Source organism: Typopeltis vanoorti, chromosome 7 (assembly GCF_054136105.1).
Source record: "Typopeltis vanoorti isolate ZY-2024b chromosome 7, IOZ_Tvanoo_1.0, whole genome shotgun sequence".
In the NCBI taxonomy this organism is placed as follows: domain Eukaryota; kingdom Metazoa; phylum Arthropoda; class Arachnida; order Uropygi; family Thelyphonidae; genus Typopeltis; species Typopeltis vanoorti.
The window spans coordinates 137,488,034-137,516,025 of NC_143555.1; the positions used below are offsets into that span (position 1 = coordinate 137,488,034).

At 34.5% G+C, this 27,992-nt stretch overlaps 1 protein-coding gene across 1 annotated transcript in view; it reads right to left on the bottom strand.

The window, feature by feature from the left end:
- Positions 1-1,066: 1,066 nt before the first annotated feature.
- The window catches only part of LOC150105112 (arylsulfatase B-like), an 80,385-nt gene continuing 53,459 nt past the window's right edge, over positions 1,067-27,992 (bottom strand). The window contains exons 9-14 of the mRNA XM_090395498.1: positions 26,433-26,530; positions 20,935-21,071; positions 18,809-18,867; positions 16,388-16,502; positions 15,252-15,409; positions 1,067-1,878 (exon numbers count right to left, since the gene is read on the bottom strand). Coding sequence (XP_090251624.1) covers positions 1,694-1,878; positions 15,252-15,409; positions 16,388-16,502; positions 18,809-18,867; positions 20,935-21,071; positions 26,433-26,530 — 752 coding nt within the window. The 3' untranslated portion in view covers positions 1,067-1,693. The remainder of the gene's footprint in view (positions 1,879-15,251; positions 15,410-16,387; positions 16,503-18,808; positions 18,868-20,934; positions 21,072-26,432; positions 26,531-27,992) is intronic.

Consider the following 27,992-nt stretch of genomic DNA (forward strand, 5'->3'; position numbering starts at 1 on the left):
TAGATCATTTATTAGCATTAGCTTTTAAAGATTACTGTGAAGATTGTTTGTTTCTCATCTTTTGGTTCAGAGGTTTAGTTTTAGGAATGAAATTATTATTATTTTTTTTTTTTTTTGGAAAAAAATAAGCCTTCTAGTATAGTATAATATGGAAAATAGTATGGAAACGGAAAAATTAGTTTACCAGATCATATCCTCCGTTATAAATAAATAAGTCTATGATGTGTTTGATATGTTTAAGGAACGTATTAAGAAATAAAATATTTCTTAAGTAGTTAATTTAATAATATACATAAGAGGCCTTCAAAACAGTCCTTTTTTATACACGAAAAGGAAACCAGGAAACAGGAAACCTTTCTTTCTACTAAAATAAAAGACATAAAATGACAGTTAAATGCATTAGTTTACGCCACCACATTTATGACATCTGTTTGGAATGCTAATTCGTGTCAGTTATACTGTAACAGAAGTAGAAGAAATCGACCTCAGTGAACCAGTACAGTAACGAGGGTATGAAGCGCCTGTAGCAAGTGTCTAACTTGCGTCCTCCTAACTCAAAAATGAAAAAAATTTTGAACAATCTAAATGTAACAAGTTAAATTTTACTAAATGCAATATGTTAAATACTTACTATTGACCCCATCAAAATGAGTTGCAGTGTGTTGCAGAATTTCTGTGTCTAAAGCGGCGTGTTGCCGAAATTTAAAAATACAATATAAAATAGCGGACTTTTATATCTATTTATTTATTTTTATTTTTTTACATTTTTTACGTTTTGCGTCCCAAAATCTAGTTTCGCCCGTGGTGGCGCCTCTTTCGCCACGCCCACGTTACGACACTGCAATGAACTGTAATATAAGAACCGGAACTACTTAAGAATGAACAATTTCAATGAGTGAACTACAATGAATGGAATTTTATTTATTTATTTATTGTTTAACTGCAAAAAGAGTATTGTGCAAGCATTTGTGCATTTATAATCTCTATTTTTATAATATCAAAAATTTAACAAACAAAATATATTCCAACCATTTATAAAGAAATTCTTAAAAAAAAAAAAAAAAAGTATAATTTTAAAACAGTCAGTACAAGTAAAATACTCAATTACGAAGGGTTGAATGATTAGTACACGTAATTTTTTCTGGCGCTTTCACAGTAATTGAAACCACTCCCCAAGCTTTTTTTTTTTTTTTCAAAAGCACTACTCTATTACATTATTCTTTCCATCTATCCATTCGTATACACATAATAACACCTACGTTTTAAGGCACGGATTCTAATAAAATGATTGTTTTAGATCAGTCCACACACCGTACGTATTATATATATAATATATAAAGTAGATGATATATTTAATAATATAAAACATAATACTATATATTATATATACGTATTTCTTACCTTTATATGTTCCCCTCCCCTAAAAAAAGTTGGATCAATATTTTTCCTCTCACATCTTTAGAATTTTAACCGACTTGGCTATGTCAATCGAAATAGTTATCTTCTTCTTCTTATTATTATTATTATTATTATTAGTAGTAGTAGTAGTAGTAGTAGTAGTAGTAAAAATAATAAAAATTAGTTTAAAGTGAATGAATCGTATTCTATTAACATGGTTCAATTACGTGCAGTCAAATTCTTTCAGAGCGAATAGTCTTTATATAATCACCCTATTAAGGTATTTCCCGTGGAATTAATATACAGCAGTACACCATCCAGGAGAGAATACCCCTCCCCAGAACTTTGGATTTCCCATTTTACTTCTAGGAGGGTTGTCTGCTGGAACCATAGATGACCTATGCTTCTTTATTAGGTTATAAAGTTCTTGTGTTACATCTGGCAAGGAGTCCGCAAGGTTGTGTTCTTCTCTTGGATCCTCTAAAAAATAAAAAAATAAAAAGAGTGTGTGTATATAGATGTAAATAAACTCATCAATAATTCTGCATCCTTGTAGCACTGAAAAATTAGTGTAACTATATTATATGGCTGATATCATTAAAAGTAACAGGAGAGTATTGATAAAGGTCGTGGTTTACTTTTGATGTCCAGGAATCTTTCAACACTCAAAAAGTTCGAAACATAAAAAAAAAGAGGTTTGAAATGCTGCATGTTTAAGTCCATGATTTCGTTGATATGGAAGGGCTATCTGCTATGTACAACTATACGACACCAATAAAATGTTCTGGTTCGAACTGTGTACATCAGCAATGAGTCAGTAGACCAGTTACGGACCTACACAACCTGGTCATTGGACTATTAGAAAGTATCATAGGTAATGATGAATCAAAGTACATTCTTCATATAAGATGTTTGGGTTTGGATATCGCATCTGCCAGAAGAACGTTATTTATCAGTGTTGGGTTAGTTGGAAATAATGAAGGGCTAAGGTCATGACATCATCACATTATCTGTTAACTGCTTGTGTGTTTTTCGGTCAGTTTATCAATTTGGGGATAAATATTGGTAAAGGAGGAATACTCCCCACTTACGTATGAGACTGATTCACCTTTAGTCCAAGAGCTATTATAATGATTCCTCGCTTCCTAAATGGATTTCTAATCCAGATATTTTTAACAGCACATATATCGCGTCGTCCTACTCTACAGAACAGACGGGAATTACTAGAGTCCATGATGAACCATATGGTGTGTTTGGATTTGCGTAAATATACGGATTTGTAAAAATACTCGGTTGTCTACATAATTATGTAGCATATTACAATTATAATTGTCGTAATATGCTGCGCAGCATCGGTTTTCTTCCAGGAGATAAGTTTTTCATCCGGTAAAAAACCGAAAAAATCAACTGAAGACATGCATTTAACAGACATAATATACATAATGCGCTGGTCTCGTAGCTTTAGCTGATTTGAACCGTAATGCCAGTGAACCAACAGGCAATGTATCATTTTCCTAAAGTTGGAATCCCTACAATGAGATTTAAAAAAAATATATACTACCTGTCAATCAGTGGCAGCTCGTGGCTTGAAATCGCGGAGATGCTGCAACTTTCGAAATATACATACACACTCTAAGTACAGTGTATGCGTGTTTGGATAAAATATAAAAATTATGATAAAAATTAAAAAAATAAATAAATAAACATTAAAAAATATTTATTGTCGAATAAAATCATACAGTTTGATATAATTCAAAATTACTTAAAATTAAATCCATTCCTTTAATTGTAATTAAAAGAATGGATTTACAATTTTTGGACATTGCAATTAAATCCTTTAATTGTAATGTCCAAATATTTAAAGAGCCCGAGTAAACACAATAAGCACTACGAACACTCTACTACTAGCGCAAACTGCATATAAACAACAGTGGAACTGCGCGACGGACAGTGCCGCATTACGCTAATAGCTTGCATCTCACTATGACGTGCATATGCTTCCGCGCTTAGCAATATGACACTGTGGTAAACACAGTGCAGCTAGAGCAGGGTGACCACATCTAGTACTTTTTATAAAATTTTAGTGTTCTAGTACGTTGACCAACAGATCTAGTACTTTCTTCTTTCCGAATAATGTGGCACTTCTCCCACCTCCTTATATGTCACATTCAGTGACACAAGCATGATTTATCCTTCCCCCCCCGCTAACTTTTCGTTAACCTTCTCTTCTCTCCCCCCCCCCCATCCCTGTATATGTATATATGTAAATAGCATATTAAATAACTGAAATTTAATGTTACATTATTTTAAACACTAAAAATTATATATTAAATTAATTCACATATTAAGTGCTAGAGTTACAATTGGGACTTCTGTTATGATGAATGACAACTGTAGCTCTTGGACTCATAGATGACTACAGTGAAATGGGTTTTGACTTATTTTCTTTTCATTTTTGTCGTACATGTGAAATTTAGAGGTTTTACACTGAGTTCATCTACGATAACACTACCTTGTTGAGTTTATCGTAGATGAACTCAATGTTAACATCGTAAACTGCCCAAAACAGAGTGAAACGAAAGCAAATAAAAATCTAGTACTTTTTTTTTTTTTCAGATTTAGTACCTTTTTCTTGCATAAATTGGTAAGAAATATTTTTGCTGAGTGGTCACCCTGAGCTAGAGTCCTTCGCCCTCCTAAATGCTACAAGATGGATTTTTATTATTATTTTTATACAAAATAAGAGAATTGTACAGGATTGTTGATGATAAAATTAAATATTACAAACAAATATAAATAAATTAATGAATAAATTTATATATCGAGAAAAAGTGGGGATGCTGCAGTTCCGTAGTACTTATGCACGAACCGCCCCTGCTATCAATATGTATCAACTTATACTACCAGTACAGTGTCAAAATAAATTTCGTCCCAATAACAGCGGTAAAACTTCCTGAACCAGTCTTTCAGTAAACATGTATCAATCGCCATTTACAACGTACCTTTCCGAAGACACTCTGCGCCGAGGTTTGAAATCGATAGTACTCTTGTAATCATACAACAAGATTATATATTATATAAAACTAAGCAACTACAGTCTTTCTGCAACAATGTTATCAAAAATGAAGATTTGCGACATGATTATTTATATGCAAAAATGAATACTATGGGTAATTCCGAACGATTTATTAATATGTTTAAGCTACGTGCATGGCTCACAAGTGCACATATTTAAGAACGTGACCGACTTAACCTTTCAATGGTATCCACATATTCATACAGTTAAGCCTCAATTTACGGACTAATAGGGGCTAAAATTAAAATAAAAATATCTATAACATTATACTGCAATTTTATTAATATTAGCACTGTAATAACAAAAAAAAAATGTTTTACACACAATTTTTAACACAGTTTTCACACTTTTAGATAAGTTAATGTGAAGTTAATGTTCGATGTTGAGACGCTCGGTTTAGGTAAACATGCTTTGAAAAATCTATTACGTTTTTTTTTTTTTTTTTTTTTTTTTTTAACCTTTGAATTCTGCTGGGTTTTTTTTATTTTTATAATTAACTCCCTAAAATTACGAAAATGTGTGTAATAAAATTCCCGCAGAAAGTCACGCCACGCGACAAAAGAACCAATTACCGCCCGATTGGTGTGATCACTTGCTAATCATTCGCCGAACATGTTTTATGAATGGTGACTCATTTATGTCGGCTAAATTGCTACAATTTTTTGAATAAATTACTACAACTTTCCAACTATGATGGCCTATACGCCAAAATTTGTTTAAAATGGAAATTAATAACAAAAAAATAATAACCCGTTAATTTAATTATAAGAAAATCTTGGTTAAAAGCATTTTAAAATTAACACGGTGTTCATTTTCACATGTGACATACCGACCGGAAATTTTGTCCGTTAAATCGAAGGTTTACTATGTTTGTTTTTTTAAATTCCTTTTCACTTTATTACTCCAGCAATACGATTTGTTTCCTGGGTAAAATTCTTTCGTGTAAACGTTCTTGTTTCTGGTAGGGTGAATTTTCAAGATAGTAGGAATTAGGCTAAGCTATCCTTAGGGAAGGGAGAAGGACAGGAAGATTAAAGTAGTACTTAAATTCCTTTAACAAGGGGAGGGGAGGGGAGCGACATTTCCTAATTGCAGAAGTAATCATCAAAATAATATGTTGAGTAACAATCACCTCTAATAGACTGTCTTCCTTTCCTTTTCATTAAGGGAGAAAACAACAAGTTTCTTATTATTTTTTTAAGGAGGTGGTGACATGGCAATTATCATTAGAAGTATATTGATATTGGAGAGGACAATACAAGATTGCGTCACGTTTATTGTAAGCATAACTCTCTAATATGTGTCTCGGTGGGTGCTTTTTATAGTTATTCATTGAATGAATAAAAAATACATCCTTATATGCATTTTTTTTAGCATTCCTTATAGGTTCGTTTCTGTGTCGAGGCTGTGCGAATATTATTTGCCACTAAAATAAGGCTGACTTTATTTCTGGGTTAGAGTCTTCCGATAACAATGAACACATCCTTCAACATCCGTCATAAAAATAAAGAGCTACGACAAAATTATTTATAACAGAAATGAAGGTTGCCGGACACTTCCTACAGGATCCGCCGGAGTGTCTTGTTTTTCGGTTTTATTAAGATCCTTTTACAGGATCTTAATAAAACCGAATCAATCATATCATATCATGTTTAAGTTAAGGGATATTACATCCCATATCGTTTCTTAGCCGAATAAGAAACTCAAAGAGTTTCATGCCGAATATAGTAGAAACTATATAAAGTTCGGCGATTCCAAGCGTAAGCAAATACCTGGATACTGCTGCAACTGACCCTTAAGGTAGTGCAAGCTGAGGCAACTCGTGTCAAAGGTGGAGCAAGATCCGATCACTATTCTTGATATTTACCCATAATGTGAACTTAGCTCCTATGAGCTGTATTATTGTTCTACATTATGAGAGGTCACTACACAGACCGGTTTCAACCTTTTTTGAGGTCTCATCAGTGAGTAGCCAGACCTAGTTAATAATATCAAGTTTGTAGCGAACAGAACGTACAACCCTTCTATGAGTATTGCCGAGAGGTGTCCTAATCCGAATAAGAAACTCAAAGAGTTTCTTATTCGGCTAAGAAACGATATGGGATGTAATATCCCTTAACTTAAACAAGTCATATGTCGCCGAATTGAAGCCTTTGGCTCTTCATATATCTAATAATTTATTAGGACATCTCTCGGGAATACTCATAGAAGGGTTGTAAGTTCTGTTCGCTACAAACTTGATATTAACTAGGTCTAACTACTCACTGATGAGATCCCAATGAGGGTAGAAACTGGTGCGGGGCGGATCTGGCTTTGAGAGGCTCCACTTAGAGGTAGGTTTTTGCCTGTCTCTGAGTGGGGCCACCGCTGAGATTATGGCTCTGCTTGGTGGTGGGGTGAGCCTGCCACTGGGTAGAGCCAATGCTGAGAAGTTCTTCTCGGTGACGGAGTGAGCCTGTCATCGAGTGGAACAACGCTGAGTTGGGCGATCTTTTGGGATCGTCTTATCTTATTTTTAGAGCCCGCTTCACCTATACATAAGGTTGAAACCGGTCTGGGTTTCAACCTTATCTGATAATGTAGAACAGTAATACAGCTCCTAGGAACAAGTTCACATTATGGGTAAATATCAAGAATAGTGATCGGAACTTGCTCCACCTTTGACACGAGTTGCCTCAGCTTGCGCTACCTTAAGGGTCAGTTGCTGCAGTATCCAGGTATTTGCTTACGCTTGGAATCGCCTAACTTTATAAAGTTTCTACTATATTCGGCATGAAACTCTTTGAGTTTCTTATTCGACTAAGAAACGATATGGGATGTAATATCCCTTAACTTAAATAAGTCATATGTCGCCGAAATGAAGCCTTTGGCTCTTCATATATCTAATATCATATCATATTAACACGTTCATTGCCAATCGCGCGATGCGAGGTCTCACCAAACGGCCGATCACGCGTTATCGCGTGGACGTCGTTAACTAAATAAAAAAATAAAAAAAATTTGGCCACCACACGAAATTCCAATTTTCAGCTTGGCAATGAAAGTGTTAACAGTGTACAAGTTTGACCACACTAGAGCTTCCGTAGCTCAGTCAGTATAGACGAAGACCCAGGTTCGATTCCCGTCCATGACGTGGTGAACCTTTATTTGGTCTCTTTCGACTAAAGGTGAGTTAGCCGGTCTCATATAAAGGTAGAGAGTGTTTTTACTTGGAAACATCGATTTTTCGTCTCTCAGAAGAGGCAAACCAGCCCCATGAATACACACACGTATCTACAGTCATAAAATACATACTTAATCCCTTATTAGGAGGGTTCAACCCCTCCTGAGGGGTTAATTAAATTAATATTTTAAATACATTTTTTAATGTATTTAATAATTATGTTCCGTTCGTGAATGAAATATCTCGGAATATTAACAATAAAACAAACGCTTCTTGAGATCTACCGAAGATTATAATTACAATTATTTTAATACTCCATAAATAGTTTAGCTTTTTTTCTTTCCTAATTTAAAAAGTTATTTTATTTATTTATTTTAAGTTTTCTTTATTCGGCTCTCTTGGTTATTCTTAGTCTATACTCCGTATCAAACAGAAATAATCTGTTGAATTTAAAGGAGCGATGTACCTGTATTCAACATGCACCGGCATAGATCATGCTTGTTAAAAATGCAAAACGATACATTTTCCCTGTTTGTTTTTAACGTTGAGTCACGTCTGTCATTATGTACACATAAAGAGTAGTCTTTATGTGTACATAATGACTACTCTTAGCTTAGCTGACACTATTGACAATAGTAACAATAATCACAAACCAAAAATAGCGATGTTAATCTATTGTTAGATTAAACTAAGTTTTCAGTAGGGGAAAAGAGATCACAATAATTTTGAATGTTTTGAAAGATAAATAGCAAATGCTAATTTCGCAATTATTCTTCAGCTATACAACTAACATCAGGAAAATAACCGCACATTTCTGTATAAAGTTTATTATTATTATTATTATTATTATTATTATTATTATTATTATTATTATTATTATTATTATTATTATTATTATTATTATTATTTTATGTTAATTTATCGTCTGTTTCTGAACTGAAAAAAAAACTAGTAACCATCGAACGAGATTAACTGCATACTAAAAGTAAAATTTCCGGGAAAATTAGCATAGTACTAGGTTTTCATCATACCGAAAACTATTACTATTATTACACTATTTGTTTTATTGAGATTACATAATATATTGAGCTCGGTTAAGTTTGTTTAAACTATTTAATTTCTGTAATTCATATGATATTATAAAATGACTTCTTTGACCGAGTGGTACATTCCTCTCTTTCCAATTGACAGTTGTGGGTTAAAATCTCACGGATGCTTGTGAATGCATTTAAGTAGATTAATTTCACTTCCCGGTGTGAACCACCACCTTGCTTAATTTAATGAAGATCTAAAATGACTTGAGAAAATGCTATGTTTGGTTTCTAGATCAGAATTTCCAAATGAACTAAAGTCTAGCCAGTAGTATGTTGGGGAACCCAATATATAGATATGGATTGAGAGTTGAATTGTTTTTATTGCGGTAGAAACAACTAAAGCAATGAGGCCAATGCATTATGTTTGCTAATTGCATGGATTCTTCTGTCCGTTTTGCGGAATGAAGAACCGGAGTTTCCAGTAAAAAAAGTTCTTCACGTCATAGATGGAAAATGAACCCAGGTCTTTCCAATCAAAAGGCACCATATATTGACTGAACTACTAGGGTTCTCCAGCGAGCAATGCTCGGCTTCATTCGTTCATGCAACTTCTGCATGCTCAGGATTCTTGAATTTGTTGTTCATCAAAGGATTCAGCAATTAAAAATGGCCTCGCTCGATGCTGATCTCCTCCAACGACCGACACTAGTGATAATACATTCTACTTTCGAATGTTACTTCGTCACGCTACCGCTTTAAATAACAACGAAAACAAATAAACTCTAAACCAGGAATAGAAGAGATATTTTTAAAGTAGTCCAGCAATAGCTTTCAAGGAAGAAAAAAAAAAAAAAAAGGATGGAAGAGTCATTAACAGGTCACTGATACTAACATGTCATTCAACCTTCACTTTAAAGAGGAAGAACTTTTCTCTCTCTTTCAAGCAAACAATATGACACACACACACACACACACACATAAGCAAAATCGTGATGAAGGAAATTTACTAGAGTGTGGATTTCATTGTGATGTGCTCTTAATGCAAATTCAACTTTTTAAAATTCATTTTTGTTCTATTTATCTGCAATTATGTTATCACTTAGTAAAAAAAAAAACTTCAATACAATGAATGGATTCACCAAGGATCGAAAAATAGGTCATCTTTAGGGGAAGGGTCAAATACCAATGGACCTTCCATGTGTGTGTGTATGTGTGTTATTTTAGAAAATTTGATAGTAACTTAAATTTTTGAGTTTGTTTTTGAATTAAAAGGATAGAAGGACCGCATAACTAAATCAGTGTACATTCACTTGCTGCTGTGGAAGCTGCGCTCACGCCAGCATATGAAATTGCCATGAATAGAAAGAAGAAACAATAGATCCATGGGAGGGATAAGTAACGGAAATTAGCAGAGAATTCTCCAGCGAGGATGACTTCAGTCATTCTCCAGAGGATGACTGAAGTATTTGGGAAAAGAAGGGAGGGGATTAACAAATACTTATTAGTTTAGTTTAGTTTAGTTTTGTTTTGTTTTAATAAAATATCATTTCTTGTTTTATTAATGTTACTTTTAAAATAAATTATATTAATAGAAAAATTTCTTTTTTTTTATTTAATTGGAAATTCGCAATATTATTCTATTTTGATTTCTTGAAGGACATCGACTCTTTCCTTCAAAGAATTTCATTCTTTGAATTTGCCTGTACCCGCATGTATCTGTATGTTATCTTCGTGTGTTCTCAGGCTGATTTGAGAACACACGTAAATGACATGCAAAAATACTATAAGTGGGTGGCAGACAGAGATGCCACGTATTAATAATAATAATAATAATAATAATAATAATAATAATAATAATAATAATAATAATAATAATAATAATAAATCTGAACAGAATATTTCGCTAGATCTGCTACTGGTTGTAAGTAAAAGGCATCAATTATCAAAACAAGATGGTTAACGTATCACAACTGAATTTCTTGACTTACAAATGACGCGTTTCACTTGCTATCGAAATGCCATTTTGATTGCACTGTTGCTTTTGCATTATTTATGTATTTATTTTAAATCTTATTTTGGTTGAATCTATTATTAGAAATGACGTATGACAATTTAAAATCTCTATCATAAGATGTGCAGGGAGCCTCCGTAGCTCTGTCAGTATAGACGAAGCTCTTTGGTGGGAAAGACCTGGGTTCGATTTCCGTCAGTGACGTGAGGAAACTTTATGTAGTCTCTTTCGACTAAAGGTGAGTTAACCGGTCTCATACGGATGTGAAGGATTTTCTCCAGTAACTCGGGATTTTCATCCCTCAAAACAGGCAAACCGGTCCCTTGGATACACACGAGCACTCGTGGCTACAGTCATAAAATATACTACGGCAAGGAATTAACAGGAAACCACCTTGCTCATAATCATCTCCTTAGTATGGCTGAGGGACTAGGATAGGAAGATGTGCTGAATGAACTGGAAGTAAACAGGACAGTTTATCGTTACTACCCACGGCATATCCGTAAACGCTGTGTGATTAAAAGGACGGTGTGAGCAAGTTATGTGCTTACGTCCTAAATCGGTAAGCTTTTAGATATATTTTCACTAATATATGTAATGTTTTCGCCATCTTGAGAATTTTCTTCAAGATAACTTACAAAAAAAAAGTGTGACTGCAGAAGGGAATAAGTAGGTAGCACCCCTATAGTCTTAACTTTTTCATTAATCGGTACATACCCATTTTTAACCTCTCACGATCGACTGAGTGAATCCCACCGTCCCCTATATAAGAAGCCATATAAGAAGCCATGTTTACCGAATTGTAACTCATTTATGTGCGTGTTTTGTGGTCTATTTTGCTAGGTTGAGCGATTATTAACCCAACTTCTTTTTACGAGAAAATACCTCCTTTCTCTCCCCCATCTCCCCCCCCCCCCAAAAAAAAGAAAAAAAGCATAAACGAACTTCCTCTAGTAGATGACTAGAACCGAACTTAAAAGTCTTTATTTTATTGACGTCATCTGAGACCAAGAGGTACTATATATACTTCGCATAATGTCTTACACATCTTGTTAGTACTCTAGTAGAATTCCCATACTCCAGAAAAGAGGGGGGGGAGGGGGAGGAGCAGAGCTGAATTCGTGATGATTAAATATGGCGAATGCTTTTCATGTTTAATTCATTCAGCATTCAGTTATTAATAACCGTTATCAAATGCAACAAAGTAGTTTTTGGCACGCAACTTCTATGTTAAAGTTTCATTGTGGTATGGCTGACGTCATCAAAAGAGAAACAGAATAGAAGAATTTGTATAAAACGTACTAATTTAGAAAATCTATTTTAGCCATTAGTCATTACGTATCATATCGATATTGAACGAAACGAAGTTACACTTTAGCAGTTAAAATATAAATCTTGCGCGACATTGCTTGTATCAAATGTCTGCCGGAATTTGCTCGAGCAATAGCAAGCACTGTACAGGTCGTAAATACAAGTATCTGCTATACATCAGAGCTGTGACTTTTCGGACATTGGGGGTCACAGTTCCAAGCAAAAATTGCAGGTGGTGTTTCATGTCAAAAATTGAATAGACAAAAAAGAGAGAAAGAGAAAGTAGAGAGGGGTGGTAGTCAGTGGCGGCTCGCAGCTTGAAATCGTGGGGGTGCTGCAACTTTCGAAATATACATACACACTGTATATATATTCAGTGTGTATGTACGTACTGTACAACATGTACGGTGTATGCATGTTTGGATAAAATATCAAAATTATGGTAAACATTTCAAAAAAAATTAAACATGAAAAAATATTGTTTATTATCGATAAAATTATACAGTTTGGTATAATTCAAAATTATTTAAAAATAAATTCCATTATCATAATCCCAATAATGTTCTAAAATAAAAACTATAACAAATGTTATTCGAGGGTTTGGGTTCGTCCGGTTCGGACCAATCTTATGTGTGCAAAGAAGTCTACATGTGTAAGGCATTAGAGAAGAATAGAGATCTGCAAGTTGCCCAATTGGGTGACTGCAAACAAGATTATACTAAAGAACATGCAGGTAGATTATTATGTCTGTACACGAATGCTAAGAGTATCAGAAACAAAGGGGTAGAATTTGTTGCCTTAGTCCATATGTTGCGACCTCAGATTGTAGGAATCAGTGAGACCTGGTTATCAGAATCAGACTTTTTAAACTGGTATCGAGTGTCATGGGTACGGTATTTTTAGAAAGGATAGAGTGGATAGGAGAGGAGGGGACGTGCTGCTAATGATATTGGATGACTTACATCCAGTTACAGTTGAGACCTATGATTGTAGTAATACTATTAACAATATTTCATGTGGCAGTGAGTTTGAAGCCATCTGGTGTGAAGTGGAGTCTAACAAGACAAATTACATAGTGGGGTGTTGTTACAGACCTGATGGATCGGTTGCTGGTGATGAAGAAATGCATCACCAAATAGAAAAGGTGAGAGAGAAAAGAGTAATCATAATGGAAGACTTTAATTATCCAAATATTGATCGGGTAGCAGTAGAATCTCATGAGAAGAATGAAAATGCATTTATTGAGCTGTTGCGGGACAACTTCCTCAAGCAGCATGTGATAGAAGGAGCTCGAGGTCAAAGAGTGCTAGATTTGATTATAGTGTCAGAGGGCATTTCAGTTCAAGACGTAACTATTCTGCCTCCAGTTGGTAACAGTGATCATGCAGTACTCACTTGGGAAGTGACTAAGTTTATGAATGTTTTTCAGAAAAGGTTACATATTGAACTACAAAGCAGGAAATTATGACCAACTGAGGAGTACACTGAGTACAGTGGAATGGGATCGGTTGCTGGATGGAAGGGATATCGACAGTGTATGGGAAGCATTTAAACAATACTTAAATGACGCGATATAAGAATTTGTCCCGAGAGTTCGAAGAATAAATAGAGTAGGAGTCAAATGAATGTGTAATCTTATTAAGCAAGAGAATCGTAAGAAAAGGATGATGTGGAAGGAATACCGTTTGCATAAGGATGACATCCGTTATGAACGTTATAAGCACCAGGCTAGAATAGTCACAACTGTTGTACGGAAAGCAAAGTCTGATTATGAAAATAAACTGGCTCTGCGTGCTAAAGATAACCCACAAGAATTCTCTCGATATGCTGCAAGTAAAAGAAAAAATGAATATGAAAGAATATCTCTTCTAAATCCAGATGGCGTGAGGGGTTACTGATGCAGAAGAGGTTGTTCAGTTAATGAGTGCCCATTTCGTTAAAAGCTATCAACCTGGTGAACGCAACATTGAGCTCACTGTTACCTCTTCACTAGATGAAGAAACGCAGGTGTGTGAGACCGAGGTATTAGAGCTGTTGCACAAATTGAATAAGAATCCAGCAATAGGGACTGATGGAATATCAGCACGTGTGCTAAAAGTGTGTTCAGCTGAATTGATCATTCCTTTGACCAGGATGTTTAATATGAGTCTCAGAACAAGGAAGATTCCGAAGGAATGTATGGTAATTCCATTGCACAAGGGTGGTGCAAAGACTGATGTATCAAACTATCGACCAATTAGTATCTCAGGTGTAGTGATGAAGATTTTGGAAAAATTAGTTAGGGCCCGCATTCAGAAATGGGTTGACAGTGAATCTCTACTTTGTAATGAACAACATGGGTTTACTAAGAGTAGGTCATGTTTTAGCAACTTGCTCACATTCTATAACAATGTTATCATTGAACTAGACAAGGGGAATGGATACACCATTATAGTTTAGGATTTTACTAAGGCTTTTGACAGAATACAGCATGGCAGACTGCTGCAGAAATTGAAGAAAATGGGTTTGGGCTATACAATATTAGCATGGATAAGAGGATGGCTGACTGACAGATATCAAAAAGTGGTATACGGGGGATCTGATTCTGCAAGGTTTAAGGTAACAAGTGGTGTACCACAAGGATCAGTGCTTGGTCCACTGTTATTCAATCTGTACATTAATGATATTGGGAAGGATTTGACAAGCGACATACAGTTATTTGCTGACGATGCAAAGATAGGGAGGGTATCAGGAATGCTGCTGATATGCAGTCTTTGCAGAATGATTTGAATAGGCTGGAATTGTGGGCAAGGGAAAATGGGTGTCAGTTCAATGTCAGTAAATGTAAAGTCATTCACTTCCGCATGGTTACATATCCAATGTCGTATTATATTGGTGGGATTAGGCTAGAAGAAACTGAAGAGTTTGCTCCCCCCCCCCCAAGTTTTATCCGGGATCGGTTCCGGCATATGCCTGGGGCGTGTTTTTGACTGTAATCCATGTGTGTTCACGGAACCCGTTTGCCTGTTCTGGGGGACGAAAAATCCGAGTTTCCGGGTGAAAAAAACTCACCTTTCGTCGAAACAGACCAGATAAAATTTCCTCACATCACTGACGGGAATCAAACCCAGGTCTTAACGACCGAAGGGTTTCGTCTATACTGACTGAGCTACGAAGGTCCGATTATTGTATATGTGTAAATATTTTAGAAATCAATAAAAATATATTATTATTATTAATAGTAATAGTAGTTAAGGGATCTCGTGTAATTAGACTTACTATCGATATTGTACAGAAGTAATTTCGGAGTACATCTTTTTGTTTTTAATTTCTGGCGATGACCACATCGACTTTCATCAGCTTCGGAGTCACTATCCAATGAAAAATCTACATCTGGCTTTGTAGGAGAGCCTTCAATTAGTTTATAGCTTCCCAATCTGGAATCAATGAAAGCATATTTGTATAATGGCAGATATTATGCTTTTAATATCAGTATTTGTAATGAGAACGACCTATTAATGCGTACATACCTCAAGGATTACCTCAGCAGACTTGGTAAAATCATGGAATGAACAGCTCTCGATACTGGATCACAAGATGTTCAATCGTTGATCACGATTGACTGGTTACTCGCAATCAAAATAAGTATTCAATTAAACGGATTAACGTAGATATTTAATCAGCGGCGTCAATACCGAAGTTACACTGGGAATCATCAAAGCTACATTGTGCATATGGGCTGTGGCACATGCGCAATGTAACACATCGTAGTGTTTTAGATGGTATGCAAATTAAAATTGAATTAATTTTTTAATTGCCTTCTGTTAACCGGAGAAGGATAGATACTTAGAAAGAAGACGGTAATCAACATAAATAAATAGTGTAAATTGAAAATTGTTTTAAAAAGTGAAATTATAAACAATATTTTAAAAATCTAATTCATGTAGCATACGCAAATGCTATGTTTGTTATAAAGAAAAAATCATAAACTTTATTATCTCAGATACTAAAATCTTCTAATAGCAGTGCCTAAGTATATTTAAAGTTGGTTAATGAAATGTTTCTAAATAAAAAAAAATAAAATAAATAATTACAGCTTTGAAGGGCATAAAAGCCCTTCGAAGCTGTAATTATTCAAAGTTGAGTAATTATTATTCCACTGTAATTATTCCAGTGTTGAGTCAATCCATAATTTCACATGGAATGACTCAACACTGGAATCCACCATTTTTCAATACTAATTTTTTTAACTATAATTTATTGACAATATCTTTCGGATACCAACGGAAACTAACACTTGCAGTTGGGGGCCACTAGGGGTACAAACAGGAAGCATATCCGTTATGTTACACCCATCTTAGTCAAACAAAAGTGTTTTGTTATATAAATAGACAGATCATACATTGAATACTTGCCTCAGTGCAGCTCTTGGTGGAGAAATATCATATATGTTATAAACAAATTCACGTCGTACTGGATCGCCATTATTACTAATAACATTCCACTGGCTCATCCCATCGATACCTGGAGCTGGAAAAAAAAAATTAAATAAAATACCATCTACAGTGGGCGTAACTCAGCAGTCTATCAAAGAGAGCTGATATATCAAAGTCGCGATGAAAGAAATGTATGCTATTATATTGACTCGTCGATACGAATCGTATAATGGATTACTGTGTGTAGTTATAGTTTTCGTAGGGTATCAAGTATTATGAGTAGATCTCACGAGGTGGTAGCAAGGTTGTTGGGTTTTTTTTTAATTTGTTTTGTTCATCCAGCATACGCGTAATTAAAAAAGAAAAAAAAAGGAAAATAAATGGCGTAGCGTGTGTGTATGAGTGGCAGTATATTATTATTATCATTATTATTATTGCATTAACTTTCGAGTCTCAAAGTCTCATCAAGAGAAAGAGAGGTTTATCCCATTATACAATTATATACATTACATACCCTCCTATTCGCCACTTCCGTTGGTGGTGCAATAAGAAGGTATGTAGTATGTAGGGTATGTAGAAGAGGTTATTTAAACTCTGCAGATTACGACTTCAATCTATCCCCCATAACTAACACGGAGCAGCCTCTGCAACTTCTCGATAGTTGATTCTTCTCTCCAAATTCCGGTGATTTGAGCAGGCGTGGCCTGATCAGGGGCTTATCCAATTGAATCAGTACCATTTCATCCCTGCTGATTAATGTTCTCTTAATACTGAAGTAATCCTTTCAGTTGTGCTTACAACTTGTGCAGCATACCCCTTCAATTTCAAATTTCGATCCACCATCACCCACAATATCCAGTATCACATCCACTTCTTCCATCATAGTTCAACATACACAGTATGCAGTCTGCCACTGGCAGATCCCAAAGTTCGAAACCTTACATTTAGCCCTACTAAACCCTATGCATTTACCTATCTTCCCAGCTTATTCAAATTCTCTCGAAGAACCATCATATAAGCACCACATTTAATAACTTTCACTAGTTTCACATTTTCCACAAAAAACAGAATATCTCACTTGAAGTCCAATACGAGTCTAATACCGAGACTTCGAAAACCTCGGTGGTAACTTTTCTTTTCCTTGATATTGTTAACCCATACACAATCCCTTAGTAGCTATCAGATGACGAACTCTGTCACTGTACTCCACCAACTTAATATCTCAGCTCATATAACATCAACTTTTCATGGCAACTTCTTCGATTCCCCTGAAAAAAAAAATGAGTCTATGCCTTTTTCTCATTAATTCTTGTTACTTCATTATAAAAATAACCAGATTATTGAATAAGAACACCCCCTAACAAATCCGTACTGATCTTACAGATAATATTACTATCATAAGCCCTAGTCTGCGTACGAATTCTTGCCAGTTCCTCCGATATGATTTGACCATAGTAGTCCAGATGTGGTCTGTTCAGCGCATTATACAATTGAACCACTACAATTTAATCTTTCTAACAAATCCATTTCCGCCCGATATCTGAACAACCACAGAAATAATACAATCTGATTTTCTCTATAGTCTCTATCTTCAATAGTTCTGCAATAGCTCACTGTCCTTCCATTCCTCAGGGACATTTCCAGTTGCAAAGCTTTCATTAAACAGCCAGGTCAATGAGGCTATTATTTCTTGAGCACATTCCTTTAAATCGCATGGCGAAATTTCATGACCCATACTGAATGTCGACATTCAGAGTACGTGGTATTCTGAAGAGCCCACTTTACTCACTTCTGATCCGTGTCAATCCTACCATCCCTTTGAAATAGAAGCAGCTTCACTAGAATGAATGAAATACTCTATTAAAACATTTTTAAACAGCTGTACTGTGTCATTCGCTCTAGACAGTCGACCCATCTATTCCATTTAGTAAGACCATTGGTCCATAATCATTCTTTCTCCTGCTGATACACAACGAAAAAATTCCTCGAGATTCTCTTCAATGATACTGTTATTTCTTTAGCAATTTTCCTCTCCCTTCTATACTAGTCGCCTGTCTCGTTGAATTTCATATTAATAAATCTGTCTCCATCTTCACATCTCATTCTGTACTTTTTTCGTAACTTCTTTTTTAAATTTGTGATTCCGTTTTGATTTTCTTAGTCATCCATTTTATCCATTTTCTATTTTTTTCCCACAAGCGTTATAAATTTTACCATTGCTGTTAATAAATAATTCATAACTAGCTTATATGTGCTACTGATAATATTATTATCAGTACAAATATTACTTAATATCTGTACATTTATGTATATGTATGTAGCATATTTATGTAGTATGTCTTGTTTATTTATTTAAAGTACTTACTGTATCACAAATTTTATTTTGTAGAAAAGGCTTACGTGATTTTGCGCCAGCGACCTCTAGTATTGTGGGAAACCAGTCCACAGCATGGATTAAGCTAGAATGTAAGACACATATAAATAAAAGCATTAAGTACAATTCTGTCAATCCCCCCTCTCACACACAATCCAATATATAAATATCTTATTACTATTTTTTAAAGCAACTCTTCTTTCTTAAGAAATATCATTTCCACATCTAATGATCTAATAAATTTAATATTCAGTTCGGGATTTAACTTGTTTGTGTTTCATCTTTAACTTCCATCATTGCTGGATTTTTCGCTAAATAAATTTAAAAAATAAACGCACAGAGAATATAATGACGTCACATTTTATAATTTGTTTGTATTTTCTTTTAATCCAGTAACATAATTTTCATTGCATTATATGTATATGAGTTTTAGATGAAATTAGCAAAAAGCTGAACTATTCATTTCGTTTCAAAAAAAAAAAAAAATCAGCTAACGCCTATGTTGTTCCCGTATAGGGCTGGGCCGTTTACCCTATCTAACTTTTCAGTCAATATATAATTTTATAATGTTCTAAACAAATTTATGACATATAACATATTGAAATTCTCATCATGACATAAGGAATTTTTATTATCATTATTGTTATTAAAATTAGTCAAGTTAAAAGACCATCAGCCCAAGGACTGATCATGAGAGGCCCTACGGTCATACACTAAGCTCACTGAACTGGCCTTTAAATTCATTCACCGTTTCTGCACTCGTGACACTCTTAAGTAATGCATTTCACTCACAAACCACTCTCCATGCAAAGAACCTGCTCCTCACGTTCTTGTCCACAGGATGGCTTCTGGTTTAATCCCTATCTCCCTCCATTTTATGAAAAACTCTTTCACATTAATCAGGTAACAACCTTACCTTACTAACTTGTCTCAGTCGTATCCAGCTCTTCTCTTTCTATTCAATGATTCTGCAAATGGCATTCCCTCAATAAGTTCCCTCTATTATTACAACAAACTTCTAGTCTACTAACTCATCATGTCAGACTTACTCCAACTATCAACATATATATATCTTAAATCTTAATTTAATACTAAATCTTAAATTCATTCACACTCTTAGCATCTCAGAACACATTCAGGCAATTCACCACTCTCCATCTAAAACTTTTCACGCTCTAGTCCCCACTCCCTCTCGAAAGTTTTAAGAATAGCCTTGGTCCTTGTCCATTTGAAAAATATACTTTTCAACAGCTTAAACGTCTGTCATGTAATCCATTCGTTTTTTTTTTTTTTTTTTTCTATCTAGTAGATTACATGACTTCGGTCAGCCAACATTCCGCCCCCTTGAAATCAATTTTGATAACCTCCTTTGCACCAATTCCAAAGTTTTTCTACCTCTCCTTCAGATATGAGCACAATAGTCCAGATATCGTATCAGGACCTTATACAGTGGAACTGCTATTACTTTATATCCGTTCTGATTAGTGTCTTTCTTAGCATTCCAGCAATTCCTTGAGTTGTATTTATCTGGTTTGCAATATTTCTCTTGATTTTTCAAATTTCTGTCCACTATCACATCAAGATTCCATGCCTCCTTCATTTCCTGCGGTATGTTTTCAAAAATAGAGTCTACACTTTGAAAAGGTGCAGACTCTATTGCTGACTTATACATTTGTAGACGTTAAATCGATATCCTGTCTCATTTGCTCACCATTCCACTACATCGGCACCATATGTAGTAATCCTCCCTAGCTTCACATCAGCCTCAAAGGAATATCTCTTATAAGGGCTTTTTCAAGGGGAATATTTGCTCTTTTATAAGTATTGGTTCTGATGAAAATAGCACAAAATGAGAAAATGTTTCATAACAAATATATATGTAATCATCATCATCATCATCATTAGTCGTTATATGCTCTTAAGGCCTACGACTTTCTTTAATTTCTTTAATTTTCCATATTTCATAATTGAAATAAGGAAATTATTCTAATCAAATAACACAGAAAAATCAATTTTCATCAAAACAATGTATACCGAAATATTATTTTAATCGATAAATTTTCATTTGATTAACTGAATATAAGGCGCATACTCTACGTTGCCTACTATTGGTCAGACATGCATACTGATAATTAAAAAGAAACTATCTTACTTATTATTTACGTGACCTTTGTTTTTTAACATGCTGCCATGGACGAATGCCACACCTCTCGTTCCTCCTTCCCATAAGGTACCTTTATTACCCCTCAGAGGCCAATTATTTCCTCCAGCTCTAATCTGACCGCCATTCTGTTTAGGAGTGAAAACAAGAACTAATTATTACTTATTTAAAAAAATGACGCTTAAAACTATTAATCATATTCTATGAGTGTGTGTGTGTGTGTGTGTGTGTGTGTGTGTGTGTGTGTGTGTGTGTGTGTGTGTGTGTGTGTGTGTGTGTGTGTGTGTGAAATTAACATTGAACTTGGTTTTGATACTGTATGCACTAGAAAATGTTGAAATATAAAAGACACCTTCGTATGAGTAATTGCGCCCTCTATAAAATATGAAAACTAATTTTATGACTGATTTAATGTTAAATATACAGTAGTTCATCCGCCTCTGTATTATAACTAATGTCACAAAACATAAGCTGGTCTAGCAGAAAGTTCAACAAAAACGCTGTCTTTAAGTACCTGGTTGCCATAAAATAACTTTCCCTCTTTGGAGGCATCTGTAGCTAAAATCAATGAACGGAATGAGACCAAATTTTATACTTAGACTTTTTAAGGTATGGGGAGATGCTTTCCTCGAAAAAAATATATTTAGTACCAAAAGTCGCCGATAGGGGAAATTTTGGCGCTGGTGGAGCCGAAAACAAGCGGATAAGGTACATTAAAGGCAGATAAAATGGAATAGAAATGTGTCGTCGAACACCGCAGTAGCAACATCTGTTACTGTCTCTTCTTGCACTGCTTTCCATCCTCTGCCAGGTCTAACTCCAAGCGATCCAGTTTCTTCAAACTTCTTAATGATAGCTCTCAGTGCTACAGCTGACATAGGACCTGTACGCAGGTTATGAAGCCTTCTAAATTCACGAAGGGCCGCTACAGCATTGCACTGTTTAAGGTAAAACAACTTAACAAATAAAGCAATTGAGGCAAGGTAGGACACATATTGAGCACAATTCGTCAGTTCATTCGAATAACTGCCTGAACGTTCCCGATCTCTTTTTAAGTGGAATTGGTGGCGCTGCTGTCACGTACGCACAGTAAAACTTGCATAATCCTTTTTACCCGCATTTACTACAAATATTTGACTGGCTTCAGCTCCACCAGCGCCAAAATTTCCCCTATCGACGACTTTTGGTACAATTTTTTTATTCTGCGGAAATCATCTCCCTATGCCTTCAAAAGTCTCAATATAAAATTTGGCCTCATTCCGTTTATTGGTTTTAGCTGCAGATGCCTCCAAACATTTCCCTAGATAGTTATTTCATGGCCTACTAGGGAAATGGTTATGAGTAAGATGGTTCCCGTTGCCTTGGTTGAGTTTAGTTTATAGCACAAAGGAAAAATAAAATAAAAATCTACAGAATACAAATACCATAAGTCTATTATAGCAGCGGATTTTTAAAATACATATTCATAAGTGAATTTACAGCCAATATGAAAAGCGGAGAACATTATTTAATTTAGTTAATTTATTTCCCAACTAACTGTTAACAGGCACGTACTTTTATTATTATCTTTTCGTCTGGTAACGATATTTACATAATCTCCCATTAGGATAACTGTCTCAAGGGATAATACTGACGTAAGTTCTTGCATTTTTAATATATGTCAAAAATGACGGATAACATGAACTAACTTTGTGCAATTAAGCCAACAAGACTCTGCAGTATTATTAACCTTTTATAAGCAGAAATTTAAACAGACTAAATGTTTCAGCAAAAAAACATAGCCTAGTTATCCAACAAAACGCTTACCTCGCTATTGTCTGTCAAAATAGGCCGGGATGAACAACTTTTTTCGACGAAACTAGAGGACTCTGATTTGCATATACTGTGTGTGTGTGTGTATGTGTGCGTGCGTGCGCGCATATAATTTCAATCTGCGAAAAAAATTAATTCATTTGAAATGTACCGAAGAAATTGATTGGTAATCTTAGTATAAATAAAATTAGCATAAATATTATATAACAGAAAAAAAAATCTGTTTCATCAAAAATATCGCAAGGATCTAAACTTCAGTTTTTAATTAACAGATTAATAAATATTAGTAGGAGGAAAGACTAATAAATATTTTTTAACGTTTCTTATTTTATTAGTCTAATTTTTCTTATCACCGGTAACATCAATTATTTTAATTATAAATGTTTACAGATAATTAATCAATTTTATAGATAATTAGGGAAACTTTTAATTAGTATAATTATAAAAATACAGATAAGTTTTTTTTTTTTTTTAATTTAACTAACAATTCCGTTTTTTTTTCTCCTCCCACCTGACAAAATGTCACAAAGCTTCTGCCTTTCTACCATTAAAATTTCCAAATAAATATATTCCGTTTTTAAAATTAATAACTTGATCCCGTTTGTATTCAGCAATAGTTTTTATCAATTTATTATCGATTGAGCGGTCCTGCAACAACTTCCAGGAAGCCAGGTTAGCAGGAGAAAAAATAGGTTCAAGAATATATTTTTAAATAATTATATTTAAAATATAATTATTTAAAACAAAATAAAATATTTATAATATATTTTTTAAATAATCAAGGCCAATACGCGCTGACCTTGACTCAGCAGGCCGCGGTTGTCGACAGCTTCGAGTGCAAGTGAAGTACGGAGGTATCTATTCTAGGAAACGTGTAGTCACAAGCAAGGTCAATGCGATGCGATGCGGCCCGACACGCCTGTAGTGTGCGCTGTCGCATTTTTGCGAAGAAGCTAACTTTGCTGACATCATTTTTATTTGTAGTATTGTTGATTGGGTTTAATAACGTTTCTAGTTGGGTAGGTGCGTTCAATCCTGTTGAGCACCTCCTTCAAACAAATGTAATGGATTGATAATGTTTAGTTTACAACCGTAGTTACAGCAGTCTGATTTATAAAAAAAAAAAAAATGATATGATTCCTATAATAAGAGAAGTCAGTGACTCGTTGCAATACTTGGCTAAAGTCACTACTGTTGACTCTTGATTGTATTTATTTTTTAACCGCTAATTTTGACTCGCTCACTTATCACTGGACTAACCCAGTCTGACCTGAAGATCAGATTGAGGTGATCGCTTGAACTAACGCTGATTCGTCAATTATCCGGCATACGTTAAACTCCGTTGCTACTTCGTCTCCATAGTTACGACACGTCTTACATAGAAGAAATCCAGCATTTTCTTAGGATATGTTTTGATTTCTTTGCGAAGGTCATCGGTAGGAAATGAGAAGGTCTGCACCGGAACCTAGCGAGAGTCTATTTCCCTGTTGTGTGTGACATTGTTTACAATTCTGTCCTTATAGATGAAGTACATCTTCTATATACTTGCATTGTGCGTTTTTTTATTTATTTTTCATGAATTTAAACTAACGACATAATTTAGATACGCTACTCTACCCATTGCTACTTAATAAAATTAATATTTATTTAAAAAAAAATGAAATTAATTTGTAATGATTTGAACGAAGAGAAGACTTTATACTAAAATGGTATGCCATATAATTATATGCAAAAAAACTAATTACAGCAAATATTGACTGATGTTATTCAGTATTCTTCAGCTAAGAAATGTAGAAAAGGGCCTACATATCGTATGAATAAACTTAATAGAAAAAAAGTACAGGAAAATCTCGCTTAACGCGATTAATTAATCCATCAATTATGCGCGCTAAGCGAAATCGCGTTAAGCGAATATACGACAAACAATAGGAATAATTATAATCCATCCATCAGTTAGCGTAAATTTTGGAAAAAAAATTATAAGTTATATTTAGAGGATAAAATCATCAAAGTTAATAAAAATCAATTGCTTACATTTTTATTTAATGTCTGAACGTTTGAGCTCCTTTTTTATAAAAAAAAAATTAAGATGTTTGAATCGTTCTCGACGTTTTCTTGTCATGCAATTTGCGATAGCTGGCAATTTGCTTTATCAAGAATTCGGCGGACTTCGAAGCTTCGTTCCATATCAGGATCAGCATCAAACAAAATTTTATTAGCATATTCTGTCGTAACCTCAGCTTCTTAGTCGTAACATTCTCTTCTTGTTCGCACTCCTTATCTTTTTTCATATGCACGCTGTTCTTCTAGGTGAAGGAGATTATTCTCGCTTAACTGTTCTGAATGGGAATCGAGCAAGTTTCTCCCATCTTCATTATCCAGTTCATTAAATCCAAGTTCTTTTCCAATCGTAGTGATTTCTTCAATAATGCTAGATCTTGGATTTTGACAGCGATAAACTAACATAGAGTTGAGTTTAAAGTCGCCTTCTGCATTGCCTCCTAATAAAAGCGTATGATGATCTTTTTATACTTTGTATCCCGATTGAGATGCTTCAGTTTTAGCTAGGAAAGTTTTTGTTGGCATACGCTTCTAAAAGAGAACAATGTCATTGACGTTAAATATCTGTTGATCGCCATAATCACCCTCCGGAATTATGCTTTGCAATTCTTTAGGAAACTTGGCCGCAGAATATTCATCAGCTAGCTGATTCCCCAGTTATTCTTAAGCTTTGCGGTCCATTTCGATTTTTAAAACGGTCAAACCATCCTAAATTCGCAGTAAAGCTTTCACATTCCTCTCGAAATTTGGTCTCTTTCGATGAGGTAAAAATACTGAGAGCTTTTGCCTAAATATTCCCTGTACTAAGAGTATTCTTTTTTGGTTACAATCCTCAATCCCGAGTGATAGAAGACGCTCCATCTCGATCATTAAATGGCTTCTATTTCGGGTCACTGTCTGCATGTTTAAAGAAGCGAAGCAGTAGCAACTTTTCTTTGTTCTTTGTATTCTTTGCTCTTATTCTTACCTGACCTGTATCTCAGGTCTCGCACAATCATTGTATTACTAACGCCACTTTCACGTCTTTAATGACTTCCAGCTTTTCCGCTCGCTGCAGATTGACGGCAAAAAATTTCTCGTAACGTAAAAAAAAAAATCGCGTTAACTGATTAATCACTTGCTTAAAGCGAGAAATAGTATCATTTCACTCAATCGCGCTAATTGATTATCGCGCATATCGAATCCGTGTTAAGCGAGGTTTTTCTGTATTTATCCAATATTTAAATACGCCGAATATCATTATTATCAACAACTTTCAACAGACAAACTGTCAGGTTCAGACGGATCAAAGTTCTTTTCCTATCCTATTATCATCATTTGGCTAGTTTTTATAAACTTCAAAAATGTTTTATTTTTTGAATTAACCGCTTCTTCCTTTGTATTATCCTCTTTCTCTCTCTCTCTATGTTGCCTCATTGGCACATGTGCCGATAAAACGGATTGGAAATTTGTGAAGCAGATATACCGAATGCGATGTCATGCAAATAATGACAGATGTAGGGGTCATATTTCCAAACACATCGGGAATCCAAAGAGCTTTTTTTATTAAAAAAAAAAAACACTAATCATTATTCGTTTTGATAGAGATTGTTCATTGGTCACTCTGAATTACTTACATCAGTGGTAAAGATAACGAGAGTATTTTCCCAAACTCGATGTTCTCGAAATGCTGCAACAACAGCGCCAACTGCATCATCCATGGCTGCTATCATACCTTTAAAAAAAAAAAAGAAAAAAAAAATATTTTAACATGAATTATTCATGATATGGAATTTCGTTTGTTGAATCATTTTTATTTGAATTACATATTTTACATTTGAAAAATAATCCGTTCAAGAGTGAATAAAAATAAAACAAAATGACTCATTAAATAAACACAAAAACAGGATATAAAGAGAAACTGGGAGATAGTCGTATGTGTATATTTTTACACTGAAGTAGCTTTATATATATATATATATATAAATATATATATATATATATATATTTATATATATATATATATATATATATATATATATATATATATATATATATATATATATATATATATATATATGAACAATTGTAAAACATATTGTGCTAACACAAGAAGAAATTTATTGCCATTTGTTGGCTTATAATCCTCGAAAAAATACCAAAGAAATATTATTCCAAAACTTAGAAAGATATTAGATGATTAATGAAGAAAAATTTAAATTATTGATGGTTTTAATTTAATATGGACGAAATGACTAGTGCTCATCTTATAATCAAAGTGCTCAATAATTTTCCGTTCGCTCGCTAGCGAAGGTCAAGAGAATCATTGGGTGTGAGACACTTAGTGCTGAAGGACAAGGAAATTATTCTTTGACATTTGATGTAGGGTTGAGGAGAAGCATATCACGTGGCAGCTGTCTTTTCCATATGTTACAAAGATGAAACCAGCACAATAAATTTGGAGAAACAAAACTGGGATTCGCCCTTAAATGACGTGATAAAAATCGAGCAAATGGGGTCGGGAAAATGTGACATTTTATAACAAACGATAAGGAACAATAATCACGTCACAAGCCGTCAAAACAGATTTCTTAGAAAAACTGTGATTTTTTTGAATTAGACACGCAGCACATTTACATAACACAAGGACGAGATGCAAATTAATATCTGTTCTGAATAAAATCAAAGCGAGTAGATATACAAATATTTATATACAGATGGTAGAGAAGGCTGTAGTCAAGCGATCTTCTTTTCTAACATTGCATCTAGACATCGAATGCCTTTTGGGAATAGGCATCGTCATGTCTTTTGAATCAGTCTTCGATGTCAATTCTTTCTTTTAAGAAAGTGGTCGTCATTTATTGTGAAGAATTGATGGAGACAAAATGACAAGTGCTGGGGTAATTACTTTATTTATAATTATGAAAATAGCACTGGACGTTTCGACCTCTGTTCGAGATCATCATCAGGAAAACATACACATGCACAGGACACAAACTACATGATATAACTTTTGTGTAGTGTCGTACTCGTATCTTGCGTCCTGTGCATGTGTATGTTTTCCTGATGATGATCTCGAACAGAGGTCGAAACGTCCAGTGCTATTTTCATAATTATAAATAAAGTAATTACTTTAATACGTGTGTTTTTTCTTCACAATGAAGTCTTCGGTGTCTTTTTTTTTTTAATCCTCATGA